Source organism: Acipenser ruthenus, chromosome 26, assembly GCF_902713425.1.
Source record: "Acipenser ruthenus chromosome 26, fAciRut3.2 maternal haplotype, whole genome shotgun sequence".
Classification (NCBI taxonomy): domain Eukaryota; kingdom Metazoa; phylum Chordata; class Actinopteri; order Acipenseriformes; family Acipenseridae; genus Acipenser; species Acipenser ruthenus.
Window position 1 is genome coordinate 336,411 of NC_081214.1, and position 20,276 is coordinate 356,686.

At 41.1% G+C, this 20,276-nt stretch overlaps 1 protein-coding gene across 1 annotated transcript; it reads left to right on the forward strand.

The window, feature by feature from the left end:
- The first annotated feature begins 2,583 nt into the window (after window positions 1-2,583).
- Window positions 2,584-19,928, forward strand: LOC117963368 (T-box transcription factor TBX4-like). The gene is made up of 9 exons (XM_034903278.2): window positions 2,584-2,860; window positions 7,052-7,201; window positions 7,653-7,747; window positions 12,777-12,896; window positions 13,513-13,660; window positions 16,611-16,763; window positions 17,282-17,370; window positions 17,688-17,935; window positions 18,606-19,928. Exons 2-9 carry the CDS (start codon window positions 7,055-7,057, stop codon window positions 19,169-19,171), a joined length of 1,566 nt encoding a protein of 521 aa, XP_034759169.2. The 5' UTR covers window positions 2,584-2,860; window positions 7,052-7,054; the 3' UTR covers window positions 19,172-19,928.
- Window positions 19,929-20,276: the final 348 nt, after the last annotated feature.

Here is a 20,276-nt window from a genome sequence, read left to right on the forward strand (position 1 = left end):
CCTTCATTTAAATATGCTTTATTTTGCTCTTATCTGCCCCCTATTTTACTGCATTTAATCCTGTACCTCAGAATATTGTAATCTGCCAAGTGTTTAATCTGTAGTATTTTGTACTTAATCATATCCTGATGTAACTATCACTACTTAATCATATCCTGATGTAACTTTCACTATTATCTGCTGTATTATTGAATTGTGGTTTGTCACACTTGAGAATTATTGTATTTCTTGTTCTTATTGTATGACTTATATTGTAACACTTGAATGTATTTGTATTTGCTTGCGATTGTAAGTCGCCCTGGATAAGGGCGTCTGCTAAGAAATAAATAATAATAAATAATAATAATAATAATAACGTGCAGAATGTGTATCTTACAGCTGTTGCAGTGCGTTAGCAATAGTGCTTACATCTCGCTTATTAGTAGCTTGTAAATGCAATAGTACACACGTGTTATGATTGTTCAATAATACTTACACTTTAGGCTACGGTGATGTAAAATCGCGGAGTAGAAAGTTGAAAGAAACTTAATCGTGTTGCTGTGCACTGAAAGATCACAACCAAAAACACAACGTGTGCTTATTTCTAGTATTATTTTAGAGATGTTTAAGTAAGTCCACTGGACCTCAAGAACAACCCGAGAGCTTTTATCTTATTAATGGCTCGAAAAACACGTTTTTGTAGAAATGAAGAATGGGAAGGAGTTAGACATGTTAGCTCCCATTCATCTGTGAGTTCCCAGTGCGCATAAATCACAATCTCACTTCACCCCATACTTTTACTTGTAATTTATTAGTCTTTCAACTCAGTGCCTCGACCTATTTACTTTAAAAAAAACAGCCATATTTTATATTTCATATTGTAAGCACTGCATGGCCCTCTCTTTTCTCACGGGTTTTTATTTCTGCTTATACAAGGCATATCCTAGAGGCGGATTACACCACGCCACTGGCGATAGCGGATCTGCTTCGTTATCAGCGCTATCATGCTTTGATTATAGAATTCCACAGGAATATCATTAAAGTGAATAGAACAGTTTCGGAATCCATACACACAGGATTATCAGACTACAGTAGTGTGCAAATGTGTCAGAACACCTCGAGATTGGGCATTTATTGAGCGTTGCACACTCACAAAAAAATATTAATTTACTACAGAAATTAGTTATACATTTTTGCAGACTCGTCGTACATGAAACTAATTCAAATTCTAATTCATATTATTGGCAGAGTGTCTTTAATGCTAATATTTAGCATGGCCATCCATTGGAATTAATAACAGCTTGGCATTTTGCATTTTTATTGGCACTCTGCCTGTGCGCTTTCTCAACATCTCTGATGTCATCTGATTCCATTGTTCTCGAAGTTGTATCAACAGACTTTCTTTTGTACAGTTGGTACAGAAGCAATGGGGTGTCCTAATACATTTGCACACTGCTATAGAAAATACTCATCACAAACCTTGCAATGTTAAACTGTAAAGAGTAATTATTAAAAAAATAACAAGCTTGCAAATAACAACAACAACAACAACAATAATAATAATAATAATAATAATAATAATAATAATAATAATAATAATAATAATAATAATACGTTTGCCAAACAGTCCATATATTTCTATTTTACTCGGTCATATGGTATAGTTTTAAATCTTAAAGTTAGGTTCCTTATGCTCAATGTAATCTGTATTGTTGTAATGCTATTCATAAGTGGTCTGTTCAGTGTGTTTCGGTCTTTCCTACCCATCCATCTTGTATACCTCTGCACTTTCTTATTAGCCGCATCCAAATCATTGAGACCTGTTTAACGCATCTTCAGGGGTTTTCGTGGAATGTTCAGCAAGTTTAAAACGAGGGGGGTCCACTGAAATGAAAAAATCCAAATGACCCAAACTGATGCCTTTTCTGCAGGGATAAAGTGGGTCAGTCCATTACTGGAACCCCCTCAAATACAGTGCGGCGATGGTCTACTGCATAGGTTTAGATCACACCAGTGACACCCAGCACTCGAAAGGTGTTTCAGAAAGTGTTAAAAAATAAACACATTGCTTGGAAAGCCGTGAATGCTGTCCTATACCAATACCGATTAAAAACATACAAATAAATCTCAATAAATACACATTTTAAACATGATCTTCGGTACTGTGTGAGATGTCTCATCTTGTGGAACTTTGGTAGATCTGTGGTATTTAATATTGCAATATACTGTACAGTATCTTAACATAGATTAGAATGTGTTTTTTTTATAAATGTAACAATATGAAGTCTAGACATGTTGTCTATATTATCTTTGAATTAGTCTTTACATCATTAGCAGATCAATCTGATAGTTTTTTTTTTTTAAGTTTTTAACAGAAAGGGTAGATTATACGAGGTCGGTTTTTATTATTATAAATATTCTAATATAAAATATGATGTTATATAATTGTATGTGTTTCGTTCTACCAGTGCAGCGTATCTATGATTGACAGGAGCAACGTCAGCACAGGCGAGCAGCGAGCAGTGAGCAGGAGGGAGAGTCAGAGAAAGGGCCAAATAATTCACTGTGGTTTTTTTTTTTTAAGAAATCAAAAGGCACGAGCAAAACTTTTTTTTTTTCTGTTTCACAGAAAACCGTACTCCCAACATTCAGCGCTGACACTATGCACTCCAGACCAACAGCCTTCGTTTAACACTTATATCAGATTATACCTTTATTATATACTGAGGATTCTCGAATAACCGTTATTTCTGTAAAAGAACAGAAAGGAAACACCAAAAAACAGTGCATTACTGGTGGGATTTTGTTCAACTCTATATTCATTCGTAAAAGCTGCGGATTTTGACTGGAATGCTGGAACCCTGCCTTTAGAATCCATGAGGTAATAATACGATTAAATAAACGCGCTGGTGTTTTGCTGTCTTAGAATTTGCTTTTGTTTTCAAAGTGTCATATAGTCCTGGAGAGATTAAAACTTCGTAACGCATAGTGAGACCTGTGCGTTTTAACGAGATTTAATTATTACTTTATCTTTGGCCACTTTACAGTAAAGCCTATCTTGATATGCTTTATTATTGTATTATTCTTTTTGACGCGGCAAGACGTGGCTGTTTTCCTGCTTGTGAATAACAGAAAGTTGCATGCACATCACCTTGTTTCTAACGCAGTGTGTTATTTCATCTAGGTTTCCAATGGAGATGTCGATCTATCTATCGGTTGTATTGCTGTTGTTCATATGCCGTACTGAACGGGCCTGTGCTTCAGGAGCTACACAGCAAGGGAGCGCGTTATTATTTTCAGTTTTTGAAATTAAATAATTACTTGATTTTGAGTCCATTTAGAGGGACACAACCAAACTGTGATTTACAAGGCTGCCCCATTACATAAGCATATGGATATTATATAAATTATTATATTTTTGAACACAAAACATCCATTCTCACAAAATAGCAAACGCCTCAATGCAGGCCTGTACCGCTGCTATTAAAATACTGTATGTGTAATTGTGCAAGCCCGATGTATGTGTGTATAAAGATATGCTGTAAAACAATAATAACCCGAATATACATTACAAACAGCGACACGAAAAAAATACACTTGGAGACAGCAGGAAATATATATTTTAGCAACTGTGGGTCCATTTTGTTGTGCCAATATTTGAAGCCTTTACGATGTGCGGATTTGCAAATGCAATGTCGATTTCTTTCTAAATATAACACATCTAAATATATTTTAAGATGCTATTTTGTTTTCCGTTTTATTATATATATATATATATATATATATATATATATATATATATATATATATATATATATATATATGATTTATTTTTCCAGACGCTTCTCGTGTTAGATTTTCTCTCGTCTTTGTGTTATTATATTTTATTAACCCAGGTCTCAATCACTAAGAAGTTGTGCGCATCAGACAACATGTTGCCTTTTCCCAATTACAATTAACAGCAACAGACGATTTTCGTTTCATTAAATGCGATACTGACTCGGAATTGGAATTGGTTTATTCTCGCTGTCTTGTGATTATTATAACACTTATTTCATTTACCGTCAGTTTTATTCCTTTTTTTTTTTTGACCTGTAAATATTTAATTTAAAAAATAATACAAAAAGTTCATATTATTTGTCACAATAATTTTTTTTTTTTACCAATTTAAAAGGGCGTGTTTTTAATGTTCCCATTTTTTAACCATTACTATTTTATTATTTAAACAATTGTAGTATTGTTTACATCTTAAGAAAACAGTAAGCCTATATATGAAATATACATAGGCTTATTTACGCATGTTCAGCCTTTATATGAACACAAACGGACAGGCTCACAATGCTTAATACACGCTCCTATATTTTACACTAATAGCGTGGGCTACTTACATGAGCATTTACTTAATTTACATGCATTTCTAATAATTATAATTACAGAGCGCTGTATCCGTTAAGGAGCCTTAATATAATAGGCTGGACAATTACAATTCAGAACCCAAAATATGTCCATAATACTAGAACACTGTTTGGACATTAATTATTTATTAATTAGTTAATTTAAAGTTTTTGATTGATATGCAAAAAGCATCTGCTGACCACACGGTGACATCAGCATCCCGCAATATAAATAGGAATAATGTTATTATATTAGTATAATTGTATATATTATACAAGCTTCACATATCGCAGAGGGCGTGCTAATGCATCGCAGAGCGAAACACAATCATAAAAAGGTGCAGTGCCTCATAATAATATTTTTAAAAGTTTTTACATTGTTATTTTTTTCATACTTTTAGATTCAAAAGTGCAAATAAAAATACATGCAATATTATTACAAAAATAACACGTGTGAAGAGAAAAGTAATCCCAGCTTTTACATATTCTGCTTTGGTTCCTGAGATATAAAAGTACGAGAAGCTGTATAACCACCTACTGCTGCAGGTAACAGCAGGTTTGGCTCAAAGAGTGACGCAGTGGCAGGCAGGTTGCATGTACAGCAGGCCTTTAAAATATGTGTCAGTCCTTCTGATATAGAAGTGTAAAGTTACACTGCCGGTATGCTCAGCAATGGAAAAGAGTGGTCATTGTGGAAGCAATGTGCTGAAGTCATGCGTTAGTTCATTACATTAGAATAACTGAAACTATGTTATTAACAGTAAACAGAAAAAAGGTAGGGCCATTTAAAATGGATTGGATTGAAAAGGTGAAGGCAACCGTGCCTCTTTCAGTGGATTCCATTGCAGGACTTCGTTCAGACCAGGTCCTTCATTCTATTGATCTCCTGCCGGTTCCTATTAAGGAACTGGTTGGAACGAAGACCTGCAGTGAAATTACCTGAACTGGAAGAGGCAACGATGCCGTCCCCTGAGTTAAAGGAACAAGAAAAACTCAATTAAAAGCTACAAGCTGTATCTTCCAAGTGGTTAATGAATTCCTGATTCAAGGAGGTCTTCACTGTGTTTCAATGAGCTCCATATTTTGTAAAATGAATGAATCTTAGCAGAGCCTGCACATTGCTTGAGCCCATATTCTTCTGGTAACACGTGTCACCTATACCTGGACCTTGATGAATGTGCCCCTGTGTGTCCGAGTGATGTAGTGCTTAGGAAGGTACAGAGGAAGATGCAAGCACTGTGCTTAGGAAGGTACAGAGGAAGATATAAGCACTGTGCTTAGGAAGGTACAGAGGAAGATGCAAGCACTGTGCTTAGGAAGGTACAGAGGAAGATGCAAGCACTGTGCTTAGGAAGGTACAGAGGAAGATGCAAGCACTGTGCTTAGGAAGGTACAGAGGAAGATGCAAGCACTGTGCTTAGGAAGGTACAGAGGAAGATATAAGCACTGTGCTTAGGAAGGTACAGAGGAAGATGCAAGCACTGTGCTTAGGAAGGTACAGAGGAAGATGCAAGCACTGTGCTTAGGAAGGTACAGAGGAAGATGCAAGCACTGTGCTTAGGAAGGTACAGAGGAAGATGCAAGCACTGTGCTTGGGAAGGTACAGAGGAAGATGCAAGCACTGTGCTTAGGAAGGTACAGAGGAAGATGCAAGCACTGTGCTTGGGAAGGTACAGAGGAAGATGCAAGCACTGTGCTTAGGAAGGTACAGAGGAAGATGCAAGCACTGTGCTTGGGAAGGTACAGAGGAAGATGCAAGCACTGTGCTTAGGAAGGTACAGAGGAAGATGCAAGCACTGTGCTTAGGAAGGTACAGAGGAAGATGCAAGCACTGTGCTTAGTTAAACACGGCAGAGGAAGGTACACTTTCACGGTGAAGCTCCGCTCTTGATGTGCTGCTTTCTTAGTCTTAGTGCTGTTGTCAGCTCTTATCTTTATTGGTTTTTCCCAGTGTCTGCATGAGTTTAAAAGGGTCTGCTTGCTCCCCTTTAATCTCAAGAGCTTTGCACTCACATTGTTTACATGGAGGAGTTCTTCTTATCAACAAAACGCCTTAAATTAGTTCTTTACAAGCATAACATTTCCACAACCTGGCTTAAATATAGACTTAATAATCTCAGTGACCGATATCTTGCTGGTTAAAAATAACCAATGTTTGTTTCCAACCCAATGCAGAACTGTGCGAATTCTCCTCCAGACAATGACCTTTCTGACAGCAAACTGGATTGTTGTGCCAGTTTACATAAAACAAGGGTTCCAGAACTTCAGCAGCACCAATATTTAATCTAATGAATGAAAGAAAGCTGGGTCATTTTTTAATATAGATCAATTAATACATAGATTCTGGTTTTCTGATATAGGCTCAATTCAGACCAATCTGGTACATAATAACCATAGATACTGTAAAGCACTGGTCAGGACAGCAATTCTACATTCCCTGGAGATGGTGTGGTGCCCATCTTGGCAAGGTGGTGTACAGATGGATGCAGTCCAGTGCGACGCTTCCCTTTATACAAGCCAGTGGGCAATAATGTCATTCGATGGGTTTGATGTTAAAGTGTAGTGTTCTCCCTTATAAAAGTCTCCCGCAGTAAAAGCATAGCACAGTGTGATAACGCGCCGTGCACATGTACCATGGTAAACTTGTACAAGGGCTTCCACTTTGGCTGTTCCCGCAGGAGATGCTCCAGGACAAGGTCCCGGCTGTGACCGAGGAAGGCTTCACAGCAGCCCAGTCGACGGGGCACTCAGAGCTCGTTGCGGAGCCCTCCCAGCTGGGCGTGGCAGGAGGGGGTCGCGCCGCGCCTCGGGGGAATGGCTCTGACCAGGTGAACTCCTCCAGCACACAGTGCTGGTTTAAACTTCTCTGAAGTTCTGACTACAGCTTTTAATGTTCCAGTGCTGAATTTGCAATAGTTGATTGTCTAAAGTCTAAAGCTCTCCCCCTGCTAATGTGATTGGTTATCAAAATCCTTAAATTCAGACTTGCATGTCTTGTAGTCTTGTAGAGGGGTGGGGTGGGGGTGGGGGGGTGATCACGTGACCTTAGTTGATCTCTGACCGCCGTCCTCTCCATTGGCTCTCGCTGTCCAGTGAACACAGATACTGGGCCACATTATGTAATAATCTATAATGCAATTGTTTTAATTTTTTTCACCGAAACTCTTGCCTCGGTTATTGAATTTACTGTTCAGTTTAGTTCAAGTGAACGTTTTACCAAATGATTATAGAAGACAGTTCTTAATATTTGTGTATGTATTTTTTTGTTGAATGTGTCAGAATATAGAGAACATCAAGGTGTGTCTTCACGAGAAGGAGCTGTGGAAGAAGTTCCATGAGGCTGGAACAGAAATGATCATCACGAAGGCGGGCAGGTTGGTGAATGAAGGAGGGTGGAGAAACATCTTGAGATGCAGCAGAGCTCACAGCCACCAAGAACCATACTGACCCATCCTACTGTCTAACACTGAGCCCCCTCTCAAACACTCAGCCCCCTCTCAGAACCATACTGACACTGAGGAGCCCCCTCTCAGAACCATACTGACACTGAGGAGCCCCCTCTCAGAACCATACTGACCCATCCTACTGACACCGAGGAGCCCCCTCTCAGAACCATACTGACCCATCCTACTGACACTGAGAAGCCCCCTCTCAGAACCATACTGACCCATCCTACTGACACTGAGGAGCCCCCTCTCAGAACCATACTGACAGCATCCCCGGGAGCTCAGAGGGGTTCAGGAGGACTCAGACAGCAGCAGAGTCTGTGAGAACGACGAGGTCGGGCAGCTGGGACGTGGCAGGATGGGGTTGCCAAAAAAAAAAGTATTACTTTGTCGACATATTGGCCCTAAAACAAAAGCATTAAAATAGAAATGGCAAAGTATAAGCTCATGCAGGAGCACATGTGGAAGAAATACATCCGATCTATTTAAAATTCATTGAACCTGTCTGCAATGTTGCAGTATATTCAATTGATCTAAATGGTGATGGATTTAAATACTGCTTCCATTGGAATTATTAAAACAGTGGCCATCCCATCCTTGATCTCGTCATTTAAAAAGAAAACCAGGCCACTAGTCAGGAAATGTATTAAATATGTTTGTTGCGTGAAGAATGTTCCCTGTCATGTGGCACTGTGGCTTCCATAGCTCCTCAGGGCCAGTACTGGAGACAGCCACAGTGATGTTAGAACTTGTATGAATATAATATATTTTAATGGTCTTGAGCAAAAGTTTCCCTCGCTTGTGAAAAGAAAAATGCTAACTCTGCATGGTAGTCCAAGAACACCAGATAGGAGATGCTATAGTTTAGAACTGAGAACTGTGAAATTTGAAACAATGTATTACATCCTAGATTAGATATAGAAAGGGGTTAGGGTTAGACTGATAAATCAATCTCAAGGCTGAATACAAATGCAATAAATATTTATTACAACAGATATAAAGCGCCACAGAGGCAAGAGAAATTGGGCAGAGAGAAACTACAGTACGTATTCAAAACGCCCATTAAAATCATTTTAATAAACAGTACGTCAATGGCATCTGCAAACCAGTAGTGAATACTTAAATCCTGTTAATTGGAAGTCTAAATAACAGTGCTTTTCATCTGAACAAAAACATGATATGAAATAACAATTAAAGTCCAATTTAAGAATGGAAAAAATATACAGCTGCACATGGCCCTTCAAATAAAAGCATGTGCCAGATATACTGGGACTTTTTACTGACTTGTTTGTGTTCCTTTTATTTAAAATAGTTGGACCGAAGTCCTGAAATTAACTCATTTATAACCCTTTATGCAATTAAATGTCAAAACACAATGAATTACAGAGAATGCCCCTTTTGCAGGATTAGGAAGTTGAAGCTATTTTTTTTTTTTTTTTTTTAAAGTACTGATCAAGTACAAGTAATGAGCCTCGTCTAGTGTTTTCAATACTCACCCAAGTGAAATCAAAGCACGTGAATAGGTGAATGGGGAAAACTACCTTTCAGTTTGTGTCATTCACTGTAGTTTACATGTGAAGGTCACTCGTTACAGTCATATCTGAAGTGACCGCCTTGAAAAGATTCCACAGCACGCGGTTCATTCCGATAGCGTGGTTTGGATTATAAATCCACTCGGACTGCCGGGGTTCAGAGCTGACTCGACTGCACATCTAACTGCACATAACAGGGCTGTGATCTTATTGAGGGTTTCTGGTGACGCTGTAAAACCACGAGAGCAGGTTTTCTATTGAATCCATTTTTCAATATTTATCCGTGATGTTGGACTCTGATGTGGTGTGTCTGCTCCACGGTTTGTACAGCTGTCCTCTGGTGAAGACTTCAAACTCCTGCAGTTTATACAGCCGCTAACGTTTACCTCTAGCTAGAATAATATCATTATCGTGGCCGCTATTAGGTTACTATTGTATTTGATATCATTTACACCCCCGTTCGTACTGAAGAAGCAGGAGACCAGTAGTAGAGCTGTGCTGTTTCTCGTTCCTCGTGCTCGGGATTGCTTTTAAGAAGTACTTATCAGCTGGTATTCAATAAATCCATTAATTAACTCACTGAGTGTTTAAAAGCCGGGTGGAAGAAGATTATTTTCCTCTCATCCAGGGCGCTGACATTTTTACTGCTGTAGTGGTGTAGCGAGGCCAGAAATGGACTAAGGTAACTACTGTATTTTATATCATTTACATTCCTGTTCATACCGAAGAAGAGGAAGCAGAGCGATAGCATTCATTTATTATTATTATTATTATTATTATTATTATTATTATTATTATTATTATTATTATTATTATTATTAATTAACAAAAGAAAACCACAAATAAATAAATAAAACAAATACAAATCAAAGCTAATGCTGAGGTTAAGGAAGCTCCTTGTTGAGGGCTAACACCCTGCTCGGGTATCCATGTAACTGGGAGTTCACTCGAGCTTGTGTAAACGCACTGCATAGCAACGTCTTGACAAATGAAGCTCTGAGAAGAACTCCAGTTGAACCTGCTGTACTGTTTGTTATTCTGAGGTCGGGCCCTGTCCTAATCCAGCACTTCAAAGCTAACGGTACAGTGTCTGTATACAGCGAGTCAGAGCAGGCTGGCGTGGGTGATGAGAAGAGAAGTAAGAGGCTCTAGATCTCCACTGACACAGAGAGAAAAGGGAACTCCATCACCACGAGACCCTTTGATCTGCTCAAAGTATTTTCAAGAAAAGACGCCATCCGTCATGATGAGCTGACACGAGTGGGGCAGCGAAAAGAAACAGCTGACACGTGCTGTCAGAAAAAAGAAGAAAAGGAGGCTGTCCCCCCACCCAGTCCTACTTAATTTAAAAACGTCTGGTCCGATATGAAGCTGAGAATTCAGGTAGGGCCCGTTGATAAGGAATGAGTCTGCAGAAGAGGGAGGAGGGAGGGAGGGAGGGAGGGCTTGGAGTCCTGCAGAGATCTGTGGAGGGGAGGTTGGGTTTGGTGTTTCCAAGGTGTGCAGTGGATGTCTACATTTCTTAAAATTAGCTTAAAATGAATGGCATGCTAACAAAAAAAGAAATCGAATAAACAGAATTATTTTTATTTTATTTTATTTTTTTAACAGGGAGGACAACGTAGTTGCTGCATGTTGCCATGATGGGCAACTGCCCTTTTTAACATATTGGTACTGCACTCAGAACAAAGTTTTAACAATCCACAGGAAGCAGAAGTTGTAATTAAAGCTTCATGGACTTTTTGTCCTCCAATGATAGTACTTGGTTATTAGCTCACTATCTCCTCCTCATGGGCAGATATTATTTGATTACTTCGGTCACGCTTCAAAACAATGGCCGCAAATTCAAATGAATTTCAATCTGAGTTTCATCGATGGAGTAACATCTGAATAACAAATGTTTTGATGTTATTTTATAATCATTGTTCTAGTCCGGAAGATAATAACAACAAAATAAAAAGTCCCTCCATTCATAATGAATTCAAATGGAACACCACAGGAATAGCTGTGAATGCACTGGAATCCTGAGGAATGTGCGCCCATTCATTTAAACAACTTCCAATTGCAATGTGCAAGGTTTGTGTACATGAGCATACCACACAAGGGCTTTCCAAGAGGAGAGCCGAGACAGCAGTATACCCAAGCACTGTGCTCTCTCCACGCTGCAGCCTTCCATCTATAAATAGAGCATTGCTCTCTCAGAATCCTGTGCAGGGCTGCTGTGGGTTCAGACACCAGAGAGGCTGGGTAGTTGTCTGCCATACGAACTCCACATGGCAGGGCTCACTTTTAAATGCCATTAAAAAGCACTTAAGTTTTATAAGGGTGCAGGTTCGTGGGATGAAAAGAGGAATGATCTTGGAGGAGCACGAAGAGGCCCTTGATGTATTTCATGACCATGTCATATTAATGGGCTCTTAGTGCTCCCCCTCCTCTCCTCAAACAGTAAGCTGTTCACCTGCGCACCTACTTTCATTTCAATCAGACTTCTAAAGGAAACAAATGTTTCTTCTAATCTAGACAGGCACTTAAAAGCATTGCTGCACTGCGGACCTGAACGTCCCGATATATATTCTTGAACTGCTTAAAGGAATAACGATGACACTCACAAGTGTTAGTAATTCAAGCACGTTGCTTCCTAGTGGATTTCTCTTGAACTCGTGTGACCTAGACATCCATTTGAGACACAACCCCCCCCCCCCCCCCTCATTGACGCTGAACCCGTAATCAACATTCATTCTTCGTCAGCTGGCACTTATTTTGAACGTGCGGCCACGGCGGTCTGACTTAGGAAATGTGGTTATAAGGGCTTTGGTCCATGTAATCTCCGGCTCATCTGTGTGGAAACAAACACCTCCTGTGGCAATAGCACTCTGAAGAGCCGCTAACGCAGTGGTAGAAGGCATTAGAGATTTTCTTATCTGTGATTTTCATCAGGCTTAAGTCTCTGTAAAGACACCTTCCAATCCGCTTTCGTTCGGGTCACTTGGGTTAACAGAGTTTAAGCCTACAAAGCTCGGGACAGAAAGTGCGTGGCTTTTTATTTGCTTTAAAAGTAGGCCAGCAAGGATTTTAGAAGTCTTTGCTGGGCTTCATTTTCCACTGTAGTAATGAATGATCTTCACACGTTTGTTTAAAGCCCGGGACATTGCTGTGTTTAGCTGGGACCTCATTGCATGTTCATGGAAAACTACACAGAGATATTCTGCTCACAGCACATTTCAATGAAAGCTGCTTACTGCAGTTTGTCATAGAACAGAGATCTCTGGAAGCCTATTGATCTGATTCAGTGCTATAACATTGTAGACCTGCAATACAATGCTGAATAATTACTCTCATTTACACTGTAACTCAAGCACCAGAATGGGTATCTATTGCACCTGTTACTGTCTTCTCCTGATGGCCTGGTTTACATTGTCTTGCAGGAGAATGTTCCCTAGTTACAGGATCAAAGTGACGGGAATGAACCCGAAGACCAAGTACATTCTTCTGATTGACATTGTGCCTGCCGATGACCACCGGTACAAATTCTGCGATAACAAATGGCAAGTGATCACTTCCCATTTTCCAGGCTTTAAGGATCAGTAGCTGTGCATTCTAGGAACCGGGCCCTGGGGGGCCACCAGGAATCTGCTTACCTGCACTCGGGTGCGAGTGTGACTTTAACAAATACTGAAGGAAAGTTGAAGATCCCCATGGAAAATTGATCAGATGCACTTTTAAAAATGACACTTGTGTGTGTGAACGAGGAGGACTCAAGGCTGCTAATCTAACACCTAGCAAAATCAGAAGCCATTAAACTGAGCACTGATAAATATGACAACATATGTTACATGCATTTGTTGCTGTCACCCAAACAATTAAGTATCTATTTCAATAACCATGGCTAATTAAAATAAATGCATAATAAATTACAGTGAAATCTTTGCTGTAGTGGGAGGTCCCCTAGTTGTATGCTCTGCACGTTATTCTTGTCACCTCTGCCCTGGTGTCACTCCCTTTAAAGGGGGGGTGGATTGGCCCCCAGCACTGGAGACAGCACCTCAGTGAAGTATGGCTCTACACATTGCTGTAAGAATGACATGCTTTTACGAAACCTCTTTCATGCTGTGGCCTCCCTCCTTGTCATGCGTTTTCTTTTGGTTTGGTTTAAATCTGCAGGATGGTTGCTGGTAAGGCTGAGCCTGCCATGCCCGGCCGGCTGTATGTCCACCCAGACTCCCCGGCTACGGGAGCACACTGGATGCGTCAGCTCGTCTCCTTCCAGAAACTCAAGCTCACCAACAACCACCTCGACCCCTTCGGCCACGTAAGTGAAGAAAGGTGCATGTGCGGGACGGGGCACATTCAAATAGCGCAAGATTAAACACAGACATTGCAGGCCCATGTGCATGTTTCCAACGGTGTGCGGTGGGAGGGATATCTCTCCCCCAGACAACAAGGCTTGATGCTACACCAAAGCTGCCATCAACTCCTGCCCCAAATCCTCTCTCCACTCTCCCGTCCCTGTGCTTAAAAAAGATGGGCATTGCTAATTCCCAGACACATCCACACACTCTTTACACAAACACGTGCTCCACTCCTGTGCATTTAATGAAAAGCAAATGATCTTAAAAACAGTCGCCGGCGGTTCAGATTCACACTGACATTTCAATTTAAAAATGACGTGAGCTCACACAATGCAACAGGCTTTACAAACAGAGACGCTTTTACAGTGTGGCTCCAAATGTAGAAACTGTAAAAGCGCAATGCGCAGAATAGGCAGATCATTTAGCTTCGTGAGAAAAAAAAAAATCTACTGCAGCTGAAGGAGAACATATTTTAAAAACCAGACACGACGGCCCTGGGTTACACAACTCTATTATCCACTGTTACTGTCATGAAAGCCAAGTCATTTTCAGGATCACCATCTCTGCAGTCCTCTCTAATACAGAGGAATCGTGTGGCAGCCAATCAATGTGAAATGAAAGGTCAGTCCTGAGCTATGTAACTGTAAGAGAGTCTCTGCCGCGAGTCGTCCTCTGGCTCCTGATCTCAGGGCTGGAGCCGCAGCTCCTCCACTAAGTGCTGAGAACAAGCTCATGGAAGCACTACAGGATCTCCAACAACAGTAACCTCATGTGAAGGGCCCTCTGGCAGAGACTGAATTACATTCTGAATGCAACACAATACAATCCTGTAAGCTCAGTTCAGCTCAGGCCTCACGTGTAACGCTTTTGCAAATAAATACACAAATATAGCAAACGTCAAACAGTATCGATGCACCCAATTTATCAATTTATCTTCCTGGATATGTGAACGGGCAAGTGAAGTTAATAAGCATTGTGCAGATCTATCTGCATTTCCTCGCTGTTGTTTTACACAGTGAGATAAAGAACACAATCCACAGAAAATACTCTGTAAAAAGGTGTTGGTTTGGTGCATGAAGGAGCCATATTTTAAAAATCCCAACGACAGTCACTGAACAGAGCCAAGCGCTTCTTTTTCTTTATAAGTGCAAACCGAACAATTTAATCATATTTAAAAATAAAAAAAACAGATAATGAGAGCAAGAAAGTAACTCACAACTGAATTACTTTCCTCTGTCTGTATTTTTTTTATAATAACCTAAGAAGTAGTTTTTTTTAAGGTTCGAAACTGAACTCACTTGAGGAACTCGCTGAACTATTAAACGGTTCAACAGCTTTGAGTGAGTGCTGTGCAGACATCATCTCAGCCCAAAGGGTGCCTGCGAGTTCCTGTCCAATTGGATTGTGTCAGATAAGAGCTCATTAGGTTCATAGCCTCCAAGACCAGTGCCTAGTCTGACTGTCAAGGTTAGTCTCACGCTTCTGAAGTGATAAGGGAAGCAATTAGGACAGAGGAAGGCACTGAAGCCACACTGACGCCCATACCAGCAGGATATTGTGCCCACACAGACCCAACCTGCTGGAACAGAACAGGATGGGAGAGAACCGAAAACTGGACGGCAGGATGATCAATAAATAAATACATAAATACACGCACGCATACATCAGCTTGCAAGAATTGGAGGCTTTCTTTGGGAGCACCAGTTCCAAATTGTGACAATAAGAAGTACATGATGAAAGTTGTATTTAACGACACACATGTGCTCAAAACCCTCACTTGTTTCTGATCCTGTATGCATGTAAACTGGGCATTGCATTCGGAGCCAGCAATAGCTGTAGTTTGGGCAGCCGGCTTGCAGCCATCCACAGAGAGGGTAACTGGTAAGGACCCTCTAACCCACTGCAGTACAGGGCTGTGGCTGGGATCCATGCTCCCTCATGCCTCTGTTTTACCAGTTTTACCCGGTCATATTCTTTCACTTTGCATCTTTGTTTGTAAGCTGCTCATGTAGTTTTATTACAACTGTATCAATATATTGTTACATTATACCTTTGATGTATGAAGGTGACTTTACCTTCATCTTTGTTGAGTTATAGTTTTGGGAATATTATCATGTGCGGCACTGAGAACATTCAAAGGCTTCCTTTTCTAGACTTCTTGTACACAAACTGCAGTAAACTAAACATTCAAATGTAGGAAACACAGGACTGAGATCCGGGGGTCATCTCAAGCACTGCACAACTAAACACTGAGAAAGTGTCTATAAACAAAGCCCTCCTCGGGTCAAGAGGAAAGGGTAAAACCTTCAACAAGTCAAACACCTTAATGAGGAACAGCAGCAGAGGAGAGACCGGCAGGGATGCACAGCTCATTAAATGCCAAGCATTCCTGCCTTCCGCAGATATCTGGAGAACATCAGCAATAAAAATATTATTCAGAAAACAAAGAAAAAAAATAGCACTACTCTACTGCCCATTCCAAAAAGCCAGCAGTTGTTTGGTCAGTCCCCCCCTACTTGTAGAATTCAATCCCAATTGATATCAAGATCGCTAGCAGGAAAAACCAGCACAACTGAATCGTTTGTATCCAGATTGAAGACTATCTCTTTGAGAGTGTTTCTTCATAGCTGGAACAGATTCTAACCACAGACTCATGAGTAAACGTCAACATTTTAATTGTGAAGCTCCTCGGATGCCTTGGCACCAAGAGCGTTATATAGGAGACAATCTGTATTGTATTGTATTGAATTCAATTGAATTGCATTCCATTGTATTGTACAGTCTGGACTGGAGTGGAATAATTAGAGGGGAAGACCAGTGATTAGAAAATATACTGTACTGTAAATAGGATGTATTTCAAAGTGTTCAGCTAAAACTACAATAAAGCCCTAAACGTGACTCTCTCCCCAGATCATTCTCAATTCCATGCACAAGTACCAGCCGAGACTCCACATCGTGAAGGCTGACGAGAACAATGGCTTTGGTTCCAAGAACACGGCGTTCTGCACTCACGTGTTCCATGAAACCAGCTTCATTTCCGTAACGTCCTATCAGAATCACAAGGTAAGGACGATGGCAGGACTCTGGTGCAATAACGAAACAACGCTGCTGGGGCGGTAAACAATGATCTCTTCCACGGCGGGGCCCCGAGATAATGCTGACACAGGCGTGCCCATGTGGCGAGGCTCCATGCACAGAAGTGTCTGAGCTGAGATACGTAGTCTTACTGAGGTGCAACCTGGTGTCACGTCTTTAAAAGCCCGGAACACAGACATGTGACTTGGATATGCTGACAGTTTACAGATAATAATTCACTCGGCTGGGCTAAAACTGTTCCAACAAAAACAGTGCTATTGCGCTGACACTGTACATGGTCTGTCACACTTAGGTCAGTTCAGAATGTTTAACTCTATTACAAATCAAGCTGCCAGATTTTAGGCCATGCAGTGAAAGCGATTGTAGCAAACTTTCTTTTGCGTAGTGTAACACTGGATGTGGCTGTATTACAATTCACTAGTCTCTGTTACTACTGGGAAGCCGATAGGACAGTGGTACCGCACACAGTCTTTACTCTGTTCCAGATTACCCAGCTGAAGATTGAGAACAACCCCTTCGCCAAAGGGTTCCGCGGCAGTGAGGAGAGCGATCTGCGAGCTTCCTGTCTGCAGAGGTTTGTCTGGCTCCTTTACATTTTTTTCCTCTCCTGGTCAAAGATAAGACCCATCTGGGGGAAAATAAATAAATAAATAAACTAGAGTTAACAATATGACAGTCTATTAAAATTCCTTGGACATTCCTGGCATTGTTCAAGAGATTTACAGAAATTGAACCAGGAGACCCGATGGATCAGAATGGAACATTTCAATACACAGCAGAAACGAGGGCTACAGCTACAGCAACAGAAACAGCTTGCATGCAAATAGCCTTGGAACAAAGCAGGGTTATTAGGTTACTTAACCTGTTGTTTTCAATGGTGTTTCTTTCCAGTAAGGAATACCCTGTGATCTCCAAGAGCATGGGCCGGCAGAGGCTGGTTTCTGCTCACGGCCAGCTGGCTGATAGAATGGGAGGTGGTGGCGCACTGTCTGGCACTCACCAAACCCTGCAGCAGCACTATCAGTGCAAGAGCAGCACCCACATGCAGTTCAGGGCTTCAGACCCCCAGGAGCGACCCTTCACCTCCCTGCCTGTACCCCGGGACTCAGGCCTGCTCTACCACTGCTTCAAACGGAGAGGTAATGGAGAGACCAGCACAGCACACTGCTGGCAGGTTCAGTGCTGGTGCTGTTTCAGGGTGTTCTGGCATGCTGTGCGTCTCAACGACCCCCTATCACCACCACTAGCGCTGTGTGTTGCCAGCCTTGTTTCTGATCGTGCAGCTGGAGCTCGTGCGCTTAGACGTCACCAAAGAACAAACAAAGAAAGAGCAGCTCACTTCAAAATAACAGGGGCTTAAGATTTCCAGTTTTTTCTAAGGAAAATCGACGTGTGTTTTTTACATCATTATTATTATTATTGTTAGCTTGCATGCACATAGCCTAGTAAGGGCAAGGTTATTATGAATTAAGAAACCGTTGTGAAATAACCACCATTTAAAAGGATTTTAACTTTAAAGGAACTGTTGTATCTAATGGCCATTATTATTATTAGTCAGGATTAGCTTAGGTGTTATAAAGCCTTTTATGAGTTACAATTTTTTTTTTTTTCTTTTATAAAAACAAAATAAATAAACAACAAATAACAGATAACTGTGCCTAAGTACAGTAAATGAGGATTAAATCCTAGTGGAGTTTGCCTTTAGCTTGTCTTATTTAGTCTTTGCATTAGCATTGTAATTCAGCCCGGCGGTACTGGGTGAGCCAAGCATATTTTTCTGCGCTTATTTTATTTATTTTATCATTACAGACAACAGCCGGCACTTGGATCTGGCTTGCAAACACCCATATATAGAAGCCCCCTCCTCTCTCCCTGAAGAGCACCAACTCCGCTCCCCCCCCACCTACGAGCAGCAGATGATAATCCCTCCATACTGCGGCGAGGCGGTGGGCTCGCAGGACGCCTGCATGTACTCCAGCTCTGAGGGGGAGGATCCCCCCCCTCCGCCCTCTCTCAACAGCAACATGTGGGCTTCCGTCTCCCCCTACAGCAGCTACAGCATGCAGAGCACGGAGACTGTCTCTTATCAGCCGTTCCCTGCTCACTTCAGCACAGCTGCAGCCATGATGCCCCGGCTCCCCGCCTCCATCGCAGGACAGCGCTCGCAGCCAGCCGCCACTCACTTCAGTGCTTACAACCCTTCTGCACAGAGAATCGCTTCTCCCTCCAGAGAGAGAGACACCCCCTTTCTGTACGACAGGAAGCCAGGCTCGCCCCGTTCGAGTGACTTTCCAGCGTACTCTTCCAGAGAGTCCTCCTCCTTCCAGTACCAGCTGGGGCTGAACAGTAGTGCAGGAAACTGGACTGAGAGCTAATCCCAGGTTCTGCTGAGTAGCCTTAGCCAGTCCGTTGTCTGTACAGAACCCAACAGCAGCACCAACACGCCATTGATGTCCATTGTCTACAGAACTGAACAGCAGCACCAACACGCCATTGATCTGCAGCGGCTCCTGCAAACCACCTTCTGCATCAATTTTTGTAACAATTTTTGGATAGTAGATATGACTTTATATATTTTGTTTAAATATAAGTGAAGTAGCAGAAGTAAATCAATAAATAACAGAAATTGTTTTTGAAGTTCATGCCGCATCAACGATCTCAATGTCTTTTTGGCATCCAGCTCTCCGTCTGGCTTCCTGACTGCTGCACAATACTCTCTTACTGCGTTTAGATCCTGGCCGTCATATTTGTTTGGATTTCACAAAGTCAGAAAACAGCGACAGTGATGTTTCAATCACCATTTTAGTGTTTGAAGCATCTTTTGCAGTATGTTTTGTAATTAATTTTCTGTTAAGTCGCAGAATAGCTTTTCAGCAGTTCTTTCACTTTCAGCCATTTTCTCTTGCTGTAAGGAGTGCAGGGGAAAGGGTGGTGAAGGGGCGGGACTGACGGTGATGTGAACCAATCACATGACTATCGCCCTGTGGTGTAGGGATGTGAGGGCAATAGTTCAATCTATTTATGTTCCGATGATGAGGTTTTAACCAGTCACAGGCCAGAATTTCCAGAATTTCCAAGCACTGATTCATATATATATATATATATATATATATATATATATATATATATATATATACACACACACGGATGAAAAATGCATACCACAGTAGTGACGTCTAAATGGCATATTCGTCTAGAAGATTACACTTGACCTTTGACCCATATTTGACTCCTGTGCCCCCCCCCCAAGACCACTTTCAAACACAAAATGTCTCGTTTTCAATCACTCTTATAATCTTTGGCTCTTGACAGCAAATAAAGAAAATGCGTTATTTTTTTGCAGTTCATTATCTACTCAGTTTAATTCACCTAAAATGATGCTTCAGATTCTTTAATATTGACTTAATTTACGTTATTATTATTCATTAAATTCACTTGCAATTTGAACCTTAACACCCGTTTATTGTCTTTTTTTTTATT

Excerpts from the sequence above, each read along its gene's own strand:
- LOC117963368 (XM_034903278.2), top strand. The coding sequence starts at position 7,055 with ATGCTCCAGGACAAGGTCCCGGCTGTGACCGAGGAAGGCTTCACAGCA. Across the intron at positions 13,661-16,610 it reads ACCTCGACCCCTTCGGCCAC|ATCATTCTCAATTCCATGCA; the intron begins GTAAGTGAAGAA and ends CTCTCTCCCCAG. Across the intron at positions 17,936-18,605 it reads CCACTGCTTCAAACGGAGAG|ACAACAGCCGGCACTTGGAT; the intron begins GTAATGGAGAGA and ends TTATCATTACAG.